The sequence below is a fragment of the Cyprinodon tularosa genome, unplaced genomic scaffold, assembly GCF_016077235.1.
Source record: "Cyprinodon tularosa strain WSP-4 unplaced genomic scaffold, ASM1607723v1 ctg869, whole genome shotgun sequence".
Classification (NCBI taxonomy): Eukaryota; Metazoa; Chordata; class Actinopteri; order Cyprinodontiformes; family Cyprinodontidae; genus Cyprinodon; species Cyprinodon tularosa.
The window spans coordinates 200,971-213,686 of record NW_024039639.1 but is presented as its reverse complement, the minus strand read 5'-3'; the positions used below and the strand labels follow the sequence as shown (position 1 = coordinate 213,686).

At 53.4% G+C, this 12,716-nt stretch overlaps 2 protein-coding genes across 8 annotated transcripts; both read right to left on the bottom strand.

Annotated features, from left to right (window-relative positions):
- Positions 1–34: 34 nt before the first annotated feature.
- Positions 35–1,291, bottom strand: LOC119775365 (basic proline-rich protein-like; the record flags this gene model as incomplete). Its single annotated transcript, XM_038273313.1, has 2 exons — positions 35–384; positions 694–1,291. Coding segments are annotated over 2 exons (948 nt in total), but the record flags the coding sequence as incomplete, so codon positions are not given.
- On the bottom strand, positions 176–12,190 carry zbtb14 (zinc finger and BTB domain containing 14). 7 transcript variants are annotated; one of them, XM_038273320.1, is made up of 11 exons: positions 12,032–12,190; positions 5,273–5,461; positions 5,032–5,202; positions 4,859–4,954; positions 4,648–4,791; positions 3,041–3,285; positions 2,881–2,966; positions 2,614–2,801; positions 2,264–2,359; positions 1,475–1,668; positions 176–226 (listed from the first exon to the last, which is right to left on the bottom strand). In XM_038273320.1, exons 2-10 carry the CDS (start codon positions 5,459–5,461, stop codon positions 1,528–1,530), a joined length of 1,356 nt encoding a protein of 451 aa, XP_038129248.1. In that variant the 5' UTR covers positions 12,032–12,190; the 3' UTR covers positions 176–226; positions 1,475–1,527. The 7 variants fall into 7 exon arrangements, with proteins under 7 accessions (XP_038129248.1, XP_038129250.1, XP_038129244.1 ...); XM_038273322.1 differs by lacking the exon at positions 12,032–12,190 and adding an exon at positions 11,478–11,704; XM_038273316.1 differs by lacking the exon at positions 12,032–12,190 and adding an exon at positions 11,371–11,412.
- Between the last annotated feature and the right edge of the window lie 526 nt (positions 12,191–12,716).

Genomic DNA, 12,716 nt, shown 5'->3' with positions numbered 1-12,716 from the left:
GACGCCGTGACGTCTGACGCGCGCAACCTCACTGTCATTTGGTATAAATACACTTCAACCAGAAGTTCCTCAGCCGCCGTTCTCCGGGCGTCTGGATTAGCTGGCGTTCTCCAGGCGTCGGGATCAGCCGGCGTACTCCAGGCGTCGGGATCGGCCGGCGTTCTCCAGGCGTCCTGATCAGCCGGCGTTCTCCGGGCGTCGGGATCAGCCGGCGTTCTCCCGATGTTGGAGTGGCCGGCGTTCTCCCGACGTAAGGAGCGGCCGGCGTTCTCCGGGCGTCGGGACCGGCCGGCGTTCTCCCGATGTTGGAGTGGCCGGCGTTCTCCCGACGTAAGGAGCGGCCGGCGTTCTCCGGGCGTCGGGACCGGCCGGCGTTCTCCCGATGTTGGAGTGGCCGGCGTTCTCCCGATGTTGGAGTGGCCGGCGTTCTCCCGATGTTGGAGTGGCCGGCGTTCTCCCGATGTTGGAGTGGCCGGCGTTCTCCCGATGTTGGAGTGGCCGGCGTTCTCCGATGTTGGAGTGGCCGGCGTTCTCCCGATGTTGGAGTGGCCGGCGTTCTCCCGATGTTGGAGTGGCCGGCGTTCTCCGATGTTGGAGTGGCCGGCGTTCTCCCGATGTTGGAGTGGCCGGCGTTCTCCCGATGTTGGAGTGGCCGGCGTTCTCCGATGTTGGAGTGGCCGGCGTTCTCCCGATGTTGGAGCGGCTGCTGTTCTCCCGGCGTCCTGATCGGCCGGCGTTCTCCCGGCGTCGGGATCGGCCGGCGTTCTCCCGGCGTCGGGATCGGCCGGCGTTCTCCCGGCGTCGGGATCGGCCGGCGTTCTCCCGGCGTCGGGATCGGCCGGCGTTCTCCCGGCGTCGGGATCGGCCGGCGTTCTCCCGGCGTCGGGATCGGCCGGCGTTCTCCCGGCGTCGGGATCGGCCGGCGTTCTCCCGGCGTCGGGATCGGCCGGCGTTCTCCCGGCGTCGGGATCGGCCGGCGTTCTCCCGGCGTCGGGATCGGCCGGCGTTCTCCGGGCGTCGGGATCGGCCGGCGTTCTCCCGATGTTGGAGTGGCCGGCGTTCTCCGGGCGTCGGGATCGGCCGGCGTTCTCCCGGCGTCGGGATCGGCCGGCGTTCTCCCGGCGTCGGGATCGGCCGGCGTTCTCCCGGCGTCGGGATCGGCCGGCGTTCTCCCGGCGTCGGGATCGGCCGGCGTTCTCCCGGCGTCGGGATCGGCCGGCGTTCTCCGGGCGTCGGGATCGGCCGGCGTTCTCCCGATGTTGGAGTGGCTGGCGTTCTCCGGGCGTCGGGATCAGCCGGCGTTCTCCCGGCGTCGGGATCAGCCGGCGTTCTCCCGGCGTCGGGATCAGCCGGCGTTCTCCCGGCGTCGGGATCGGCCGGCGTTCTCCCGGCGTCGGGATCGGCCGGCGTTCTCCGGGCGTCGGGATCGGCCGGCGTTCTCCCGATGTTGGAGCGGCTGGCGTTCTCCGGGCGTCGGGATCGGCCGGCGTTCTCCCGGCGTCGGGATCAGCCGGCGTTCTCCCGATGTTAGGAGCAGCTGATGTTCTCCAGATGTTGCTCCTCGGCCGCCATGGCGGCGGCCTGCAGCGTCTCGGTGTCGCTCTGCAGAGGGTTCAGCTGCTTCCTCTCGCTGTGCATGTTGTTCTCGTGACGCTTCAGGTCGGATGCCTGGAGGAACAGAGGAAGATGGAGGTCAGAACCCTGATGGGACCCGGTCCAGTCAGACACAGAAGATAAACCATTGATCCAAAGGAGAACCAGGTGGTCCGGTTCTGGAAACATTCTGACAGTGGAGTTAATGGCGGTTCTGCTGCTGTTAGTCTAGAAATCACAGAGTCGCTCCTGAACGCATCACTGACTTGTTAGAGGATCGACAGCCAGACCTCTGAGGTCTGCTGGATCAGAACCAGAACCCGACATGGAGAAGAAGCTTTTAGTTCTACTGGAAGAAACTGAAAGCTTTGAATCCATCAACATGTTTGTTTACAGTTCTGGTTCTGATCCCAGAACCGGAACCAGAACCTGAACCAGAACCAGAACCAGTCTCTACCAAAAGGCTCTGGACGGATCAACCCGCCGTTCCTCCTCCTGTTCACAGTCCAACCGCCAACATCATCATCACCTCCACAGATCAGGATCTGGACCAGAACCCTGATCAACCAGGGAGGCAGCCCACCTCTGACATCACTCTGACATCATCACCCTGACAGGATGTGGCCCCTTCAGGGCGCCACAGAGCTGGAGTAACTGGGAGCACTGGTACCTTGGCGAAGGCCTTGGTGCAGGACGGACAGACGAAGGGTTTCTCTCCTCGGTGTCTCCTCTCGTGGTCCTTCAGGTGGGACTTATGTTTAAAGGCCTGCAGACAGACAGACGGATGGACGGATGGTTAGCGGGTTGGTAGAAGCCGCCTCCTCCTCCTGTGCCTCCTCCTGCTGCTCCTCCTCCTGCTGCTCCTCCTCCTGCGGAGCGCTCCAGGTACCAGAGGAGACCTAACCTCCTCAGACCAGAGGAACATCTAGACAGCAGACGGCTGGAGGCCATCAGGCCGTGGATCAGGCCTCCCTCTGCTTCACCGTCAGACAGAGGCGGCCATCTTGGATCATCACTCACCTTGTCGCACATCTGGCAGGCGAACGGCCATCTTGGATCTGCACTCACCTTGTCGCACATCTGGCAGGCGAACGGCCGCTCGTTGCTGTGGACCCGCTCGTGTTTCTTCAGGTCAGGAGCTCGGATGAACGACTTCCCGCAGACCTCGCAGCGGTAGGGTTTGAAGCCCGTGTGGATCTTCAGGTGTTCTGGAACAGACGGGCGGGCGGAGGGGGCGGAGTCAAACACAGCAGGCCTGAGGCGGCGGTCAGAAGGGGGAGGTCCTACCTTTCAGGTGAGCGTGGGTGGTGAAGGCTTTGGAGCAGATCTCGCAGGCGAACGGACGCTCGGCCGAGTGGAGCTTCTCGTGTTTCCTGGGGAGGCAGAGCGGGTCAGCGTTCAGCTCCGTCAGGTTGTGGAAGGTGGCTCCGCCCAGGTGTGCACATACCTGAGCCGGCTCTCGTCCACGAAGGTCTTCCCGCACGCCTGGCAGGCCAGCGGCTCCCGGTGGCCGTACAGCAGGTACTCGAACTTCATGTCGGTGGAGGCCGCAGACCAGCCGGGCGCCTGCTCGTCCTTCACCTCGCCCATGCTGTCCGTGAACGTCAAGGTCTGGGTGGCGTGATGCTCCGCCCCCAGATCCTTTGGCTCCGCCTCCATGTCCGTCACCACGTCCTGGTCATAGCAGGCAACCTGAGGAGACAAAGGTCAACCAGAAAAGGTCATGGAGACGAATATGGGGGAGGGTTAGAGGGAGGACAGATGGGGGACATGAGTAGGACAGGTGGAGGACAGACGGTGGACAGGCGGAGGACAGGCAGAGGACAGGCAGAGGACAGGCGGAGGACAGGCAGAGGACAGGCGGAGGACATGCGGAGGACAGATGCAGGACAGGCAGAGGACAGAGGGAGGACATGTGGAGGACAGGCGGAGGACATGAGGAGGACAGGCGGAGGACAGGGGGAGGACAGGCGGAGGACAGGCGGAGGACAGGTGGAGGACAGGTGGAGGACAGGTGGAGGACATGCAGAGGACAGGTGGAGGACATGCAGAGGACAGGCGGAAGACAGGCACAGGACAGGCAGAGGACAGGCGGAGGACAGGCACAGGACAGGCGGAGGACATGCAGAGGACAGGCGGAGGACAGGTGGAGGACAGGCAGAGGACATGCGGAGGACATGCGGAGGACAGGGGGAGGACAGGGGGAGGACAGGCGGAGGACAGGCGGAGGACAGGTGGAGGACAGGTGGAGGACATGCAGAGGACAGGTGGAGGACATGCAGAGGACAGGCGGAGGACAGGTGGAGGACAGGCAGAGGACATGCGGAGGACATGCGGAGGACAGGGGGAGGACATGCAGAGGACAGGCGGAAGACAGGCACAGGACAGGCAGAGGACAGGCGGAGGACAGGCACAGGACAGGCGGAGGACATGCAGAGGACAGGCGGAGGACAGGTGGAGGACAGGCAGAGGACATGCGGAGGACATGCGGAGGACAGGCAGAGGACAGGCGGAGAACAGGCGGAGGACAGGCGGAGGACAGGCACAGGACAGGCGGAGGACATGCAGAGGACAGGCGGAGGACAGGTGGAGGACAGGCAGAGGACATGCGGAGGACATGCGGAGGACAGGCAGAGGACAGGCGGAGGACAGGTGGAGGACAGGCGGAGGACAGGCACAGGACAGGCAGAGGACAGGCGGAGGACAGGCGGAGGACAGGCGGAGGACAGGCGGAGGACAGGCGGAGGACAGGCAGAGGACAGGCGGAGGACAGGCAGAGGACAGGCAGAGGACAGGCAGAGGACAGGCGGAGGACAGGTGGAGGACAGGCAGAGGACATGCGGAGGACATGCGGAGGACAGGCAGAGGACAGGCGGAGGACAGGTGGAGGACAGGCAGAGGACAGGCGGAGGACAGGCGGAGGACAGGTGGAGGACAGGCAGAGGACATGCGGAGGACATGCGGAGGACATGCGGAGGACAGGCAGAGGACAGGCGGAGGACAGGTGGAGGACAGGTGGAGGACAGGCGAGGATCTACAGATTCAGACATGGACCTTATGAACGTCCTCATTGGTCAGTTCTTTCAAGATGGCCTCCTGCACGTGCAGCGCCGTGTTCGGGGACTTGTCCAGCTCTGGATTGGCCGACGCCTCCACCAGGTCTTCTGCAGTGGGCGTGTCATCGTGCTCACCAAGCACCTGTGAATCGACCAATCAGGATCAGAGAGCAGAGGTAAAGCTGATGGTCAGCTCTGGGCCACCGTACCTCAGCGTCTGCAGCCAGCTGAGCTTCAGGGGGCAGCGCCATCTTCACGATGTCATACGGGAACTTGTCTTTGTCTTCTGATGACACGTCTCGTTTCTGATGACACACAAACACATCGTAACTGACGCCCTGACGCGGCGGCGGTCAGAAACCGCGGCTTTCCGGGGCGTTACCTGGGAGCAGAGCTTGTCAAGGAAACGGATGCCAAGTATCTGTCCTGATGACATCATCAGATTGACGTCTTTCTTCTTCACGGAGATCTTCGCCGTATACATGTAGTTGAGGACCTCCTCGAAGATGTCGGAGCGGATGAAGTCGATCTCGATCACAGACGAGTTGTCCACCTGAGGACACGAGGCCAGGTGAGAACCGTGCCGGACTTACCGACCCATCTGCATACAGAACCTCTGCTACCTCGTGCTTCTTGAAGAGCTTTTTGAAGTAGTTGGAACAGGCGGCGAGGACGCAGCGGTGAGCACGGAACTTCACGTCTTCCACCACCACGGCGATGTCACAGTGCTCGCCCTCCAGCCGCTGCTCGTTCAGCAGCTTCAGGAAAATGCTCTTATGCTCATCGTCCACGTACTTCACCGTCTCCGCCATCTGCATACAGGACACACCAGGACATCACTACTAGAACCTCTGACACCAGGACATCACTACTAGAACCTCTGACACCAGGACATCACTACAAGAACCTCTGACACCAGGACATCACTACAAGAACCTCTGACACCAGGACATCACTACAAGAACCTCTGACACCAGGACATCACTACAAGAACCTCTGACACCAGGACATCACTACTAGAACCTACGACACCAGGACATCACTACTAGAACCTACGACACCAGGACATCACTACTAGAACCTACGACACCAGGACATCACTACTAGAACCTCTGACACCAGGACATCACTACTAGAACCTCTGACACCAGGACATCACTACTAGAACCTCTGACACCAGGACATCACTACAAGAACCTCTGACACCAGGACATCACTACTAGAACCTCTGACACCAGGACATCACTACAAGAACCTCTGACACCAGGACATCACTACTAGAACCTACGACACCAGGACATCACTACTAGAACCTACGACACCAGGACATCACTACTAGAACCTCTGACACCAGGACATCACTACTAGAACCTCTGACACCAGGACATCACTACTAGAACCTCTGACACCAGGACATCACTACAAGAACCTCTGACACCAGGACATCACTACTAGAACCTACGACACCAGGACATCACTACTAGAACCTACGACACCAGGACATCACTACTAGAACCTCTGACACCAGGACATCACTACTAGAACCTCTGACACCAGGACATCACTACTAGAACCTACAACAGCAGGACATCACTACTAGAACCTCTGACACCAGGACATCACTACTAGAACCTCTGACACCAGGACATCACTACAAGAACCTCTGACACCAGGACATCACTACTAGAACCTACGACACCAGGGCACTACTACTAGAACCTACGACACCAGGACATCAGTACTAGAACCTACAACACCAGGACATCACTACTAGAACCTACAACACCAGGACATCACTACTAGAACCTCTGACACCAGGAGATCACTACCAGAACCTCTGACACCAGGAGATCACTACCAGAACCTCTGACACCAGGAGATCACTACCAGAACCTCTAACACCAGGACATCACTACTAGAACCTACGACACCAGGAGATCACTACTAGAACCTCTGACACCAAGATATCACTACCAGAACCTACGACACCAAGATATCACTACCAGAACCTACGACACCAAGATATCACTACCAGAACCTACGACACCAAGATATCACTACCAGAACCTACGACACCAAGATATCACTACCAGAACCTACGACACCAAGATATCACTACCAGAACCTACGACACCAAGATATCACTACCAGAACCTACGACACCAAGATATCACTACCAGAACCTACGACACCAAGAGATCACTACCAGAACCTACGACACCAAGAGATCACTACCAGAACCTACGACACCAAGAGATCACTACCAGAACCTACGACACCAAGATATCACTACCAGAACCTCTGACACCAGGAGATCACTACAAGAACCTCTGACACCAGGAGATCACTACTAGAACCTAGAACACCAGGAGACGCCAGGACATCACTACTAGAACCTCTTGACACCAGGAGATCACTACTAGAACCTAGAACACCAGGAGACGCCAGGACATCACTACCAGAACCTCTGACACCTGGAGATCACTACCAGAACCTCTGACACCTGGAGATCACTACCAGAACCTCTGACACCTGGAGATCACTACCAGAACCTCTGACACCTGGAGATCACTACCAGAACCTCTGACACCTGGAGATCACTACCAGAACCTCTGACACCTGGAGATCACTACCAGAACCTCTGACACCAGGAGATCACTACTAGAATCGTTGACACCAGGAGATCACTACCAGAATCGGTGACAACAGGAGATCACTTCCAGAACCTCTGGAGATCACTTCCTGAGTTTTTCCATATCTTGGTTCCGTGTTCCATAGTTCCTCCCATTAACCTGCTCTATTAGCCGCTACAGCTAGCCCCCAGGTAGCGTCGCTCTGATCCAGTCAGGAACAGAACCAGACTGTTCTAAAGCAGTAGAACCTCATTTATGGATGAAATGAAAGCAGATTTCTGATGAAATGTGTTTCGTCTCTGAGTGTGAATCCGCTAGCAGTGTGTAGCATAGCGCTAACAGGTGGAACATGCTGCTAACCTGACCAGCTAAGGATCACCAGCATCTATGCTGAAACATCTCTTCTTCTTCTTCTTATGGGATTTTATGGCGGTTGGCAGACTTGTGAATTGTGCATTACCGCCACCAACTGATATGGAGTAATGCAAGATAACAGGAAACGATTCACCCCCCCCCCCCAAAAAAAAAAAAAAAAAAAAAAAAAAAAAAAAAAAAAAAAAAAAAAAAAAACCCTGTGTAACTTAAACCAACATAATACTAAATCACATTTGCCCATATAATTTTAATTTACTCTAGGTCATCTTAACTCTGCCAGTTTCTGATGGTCCCATCGGTCCTCCCATCATACTTCCAACCATCTCCCAGTTCAAATCTTTAATATCCAGATATTTTTCTGCAGCCTTCACTATTATTTTGATTTTTTTCCGTTTTTTTTGTTGTCTGTGCAGTACAATTAATTACTTCTACCATGAAAAGAACAAAATTTGTCTTTTTAACAATAAGTGAGTCTTCATTAATTTTTGGAGATTTCTCTAGAGGTTTGGAATTTGCTGTGTGTTGAACTGTAGGTTTGGGTTTTTCTGACTGAGATGGGATCCTTTTTGCAGCTTCAGCGTAGGTTATTCCGAGCTCAAATTTCATTTTTTTAATTTCCTCAGACCTTTTGCTTGCTTCACAGCCGCGATAGGCAGCAGTATGTTCTCCACCACAATTACAGCATTTTATTTTAGCTTCTTTTCCACATTTTCCGTACTCATGTTCTCCTGCACACCTTCCACACCTCTGTTTCCCTTTACAAACTGCTGCAACGTGACCGAATTTTTGGCATTTGAAACATCTCAATGGTGGAGGATTGTAGATTTTGACATTATAGCTTATGTAACCGATGAATACTTTGCTTGGTAATTGCTCTTCTTCGAATTTAATTAGCACAGATAAACTGTCAGATCTTTCTCCGTTTCTTGTTGTTTTTAAACCGTTTTACTTCTTTTACTTTTGCACCGCTTATGTTTTCCAGAATCTCTTTTTCAGAAATTTTTAGAGGAACTCCTCCAATGACTCCCCTGCTGATCTTTTTGTTCTCCATTAAGCTGCACTGAACTCTTATCCCGTCAATTTTGTTGATACGTATTGCTTTGCCTTGCTGGGCGCTGTCTCTGCAGTTAATTAGCAGGTCTCCACTGTACAGAATTCTGGCACCTTTGACTTCTCCGACAAGTTTATTGATGGTTTTTGTTAAGTGAACCGGATTCCAATTTGTAAAAGAGTCTGCCTGATTAACGACTTTGAATATGACTTTGAATTCATTTTGTTGTGCTGTGGAATGTATGGAATGATCATCACTGGATTGTTCTGAACTAGATTCCCCTTGAACTGATCTCTGTTTTTTCCGCTTTTTCTCATTTTTTGATGTTGCTATCTTCCAACCTTCATTGTCACTATTTCCCTCTTCCATCCCACAAGAATCGCTTCCTGTTTCCTCACTACTCACGGCCCAAGACATTTCTCCATAAGCAGCTTCAAAACACGCGCCATGCACCAAACGACCATCCACATCCGACCGACTCCCCTTTCCTCTGCTGAAACATCTCAATCATTAGAGGCCAATAAAAGAGGGAGGGACCATGTGACTCTGAGCTGATGGAGCAGGTAGAGGTCAAAGGTTAAAACACTAGCATAGCCTATCAAGCTAAACTAGCCTCAAACATTAGCTTAATGCTAAAATGCTAGTTTAGATAATCTCCCTGGAAACTGTTATGATTGATTTTATGATTTAATTCAAGTTTTCTCTTCAGGAAAATCTGGATTTTGTTTCTCCTCAAAGAGTTTCTCAGGTTTGGATTGTTCACTAGTGATGGGATGAGTCCAGATGTGGGCGTAGATTCTAAAAATAGATTGGTTGTTTTTCCAACCAATCTAGATGGTTAAAACTATTTTAGATTAAACACTGTAACGATCTTAATCTGAGCAAACTGCAGGTTATGGTAATAACTTTAGTGTTAATTACTATTGCTGCCTGATCAATAGCGTCAGCTGTCAGACATTGACCGTCACTCCTCAGGTTGTTGGTTTGAGACCCGCCCCAGCCTTTTGAAAGTTGCAATTATTCTTAACCAACTGATTGCATCGACTCATTGACTCTTCAGCAATCCCTCACACTAAGCATGCTTGTAGCGACAGTGGAGAGGAAAAACTCCCTTTGAACAGGAAGAAACCTCCAGCAGAACCAGGCTCAGTGTGAGCGGCCATCTGCTGAGGCCCACTGGGGTTCAAGGAGACAGAAGCAGACATAGAAAAAGAAGTATAGATACAAAAGGCAACCAGCTCCACAGGCGGCCCCGTCCAGGAAACACACAGCCAGGCAGACGAGCTCCGAGCCAGCTCCCATGTCAGAGGATGAAGAGAGCACATCCAGTTAGTCACAGTCAGAGAAACAGGACTACACTGGAAAACAGGCCAAGCTCCAACATCTAGAAACAAAGGTGTTGATGGCAGCAGCACAGCTGATATTTCTCTCCAGGATGGAGTCACAGCCAAACAGGAACAGACATTCTTCCCATGGTGCAAATGTTCATCCTCCAGGACACGCTGTTAGCTTAGCATCAACAGACTAGCAACATAAACAGCCTCTTTAACACTAAACTAGGATTGATGGTGATGTTTCCCCATCTGGACGTTACCCAGCAGCCTTTTCAGCTACTGACACAGAGCTGCTGACTGTAAACTGTTCATCAGGATCTATAATGCAGGTCTACAGTTAAACTGTTCATTTTATCTGAATAAACACGAATTAAACAGCAATAATCTCATTGAATATTATTTATTTTCATCACCAGTTGTAGAACAAAAGCTTCTCAAGCTGTTTATGATGCAGCTTGGATCCAAGGGTCTCAGACTTTTACTTATTATTGAGGTAGCGCACTACGGCGGAGTATTAGGGAGGTTTTATTACCAGAATAAAGTCATCATACATCAACCCGTTTCAGAAAGAAAGCTTGGAGCTCCGCCCACCAGATGACCGGCGACCAGCTCCACCAATCAGCAACCAGAGTCCACTTTGACATCCTGCCCAGTTTGATGCTGCTGCTAAAAGATTTCCTGATTCTTCAAACCGATGCTAAAGTAGAACTTCCCATGATGCATTTTAGGGAAGACAGCATTGTCATAAAATACAACATTTTAGGGCTTTATTCTTGTTATATAAGAAAACAAATGTCTATTCTGGCCCTAATGCTCATCATCTTTATCTTATTTTTCTCTCTTCTATAATAATTTAATTTCCAGAATAAATTCCCCAGAAAGGATTAATAAATTAATTTCTATTCTGATTCAGGAAACCTTTGACAGGATTCTATTGAGCCTTTTTAATCTAGATTAATTAAATGTTTCTATGGCAACACTAGTTTTTAAAATTAAAGTCAGAAACAGATTTATCAGATTTTAGATGAAAACCTGGATTGCATCATCATCTAATCTAATCTAATCTGATCTGATATGATCTGAAGCTTTCCTCATCTTCATCATCATCACTGAACGGCGTGACGAAGAGTAACAGAACCTTCAGAACCGAACAGTTCTTCAGAACCTGCAGGGATTAAATCTGTGGACCAGAACTCCCTGGTTCTGATCCAGAAGGTTCTACTTCCTGTCCTGGCCCAGTTCTGGTCCAGATGCCTCTTCCAGAACCAGAGACCCGGTTTAGCAGAACCAGAGACCCGGTTTAGCAGAACCAGGGACCCGGTTCTGACCTGATGTTCCTCCAGCATCTGGAACATTCTGGTCCAGTTCAGAACGGGCCTGGTTTGGACCTTCTCCTCCAGAACCGGGCCGAGCAGCAGAACTTCCTGTCAGCCACCTGGTTGTCATGACAACGGCCCGCGGGTCCAGGTTCAACCCATCAGAACCGGAATCACGGGAAGCTCGTGCGCTGTCTGCTCACTGTGCACGCGCACTGATCGTGGGTCGGACACGTGCATGGAGCGCGTGAGCGCGCCCTGCTTCGGGAGGATGAACCGGACCTACCGAGTCCAGGTCTCGGTCCGGACTGGTTGAACTGGACCTAGACCGGACCCAGACCTGGACCCGATCAGAACCGAGTCTTTTGACCGGATCCGGAGCGGTTAGCTGCGGGTAGCCAGCAGGCTAACCGCTCCGATCCAGGCCGGAACCGAACCACCCGGTTCCGGCCTGGTTCTGCTGCGGTTCTGTTGGACCGCAGCAGAACCAGCGGAAACAAGATGGCGGCTCGTGTCCCGCTCCGTGCCCGTGGCGCGCGCGCCGCTATCCCGGGCCTCGCGAGCTGCGGCCCCGACACACAGGCACGCGAGCGGCGGGGCCGCGGCCTCCAGGCGCGCGGACACCCCGGTCACGGAGCGTGGAGGAGCGCGGGGCCGTGGAGCGTGCTCTTACCGTGGCCGTGTCCCGTGGGTGTGTCCGCGCCGCGTGCCGTGGCTCCGGGTTCCGGTTGATGCTGTTTGTTGTGAAGCGAGAAGCTGAGGAGGCCGCGCTTTGCGCCAGCACGCTGACTGCGGGGGCACGCAGCGCGCCAACGGGCCGCGGACACGGCGCATGCGCGCTACTGTTGCTGCTGCTGATGGGGGGGGGACTGGCCCCCCGACAGGGCCGCTGCTAGAGGAGAACCCCCAACCCCCCCCCCCCCCCCCCCCCCCCCCCCCCCCCCCCCCCCCCCCACACCCCCCATAAACTGTGATGGTAAAATGCTTCTTAGTGCAGAAAAATATTTAGTTTCTGCTGCTTTGGTTTAATTGACATTAAAGATGACCCCCCCCCCTTCCATGGTTTAGTGCCTCATTAGTGCAGATTGGTGTTAATACCTGCAGGTGATCACGTGACTGACTGCATTTATTCACCTGCTGCTGTTTGTTTCATTAAATCTGGAATAAAAGTCAATTAAAGGTCATTGGAATCTCTGCAATGCAGACTTTTAACATTTTATTCTGATAAATCAATGACATTAAAATGAATCCGTTAGATTATTTATATTTTCCTGCTTATTGGCAAACATTTCTTCTAATGTTCTTTCTTTAGTTTCCAGCGTTAGAAGGAAGTTTATTTTATAAAGCGACTCGGTTTC

Coding starts and splice junctions, on each gene's coding strand:
- zbtb14 (XM_038273316.1), bottom strand. CDS start 11,397: ATGTTCCAGATGCTGGAGGAACATCAG. Junction 4,955..5,031: donor TTGACAAGCTCTGCTCCCAG/GTAACGCCCCGG, acceptor GTGTGTCATCAG/AAACGAGACGTGTCATCAGA. Junction 2,802..2,880: donor CACCCACGCTCACCTGAAAG/GTAGGACCTCCC, acceptor CGTCTGTTCCAG/AACACCTGAAGATCCACACG.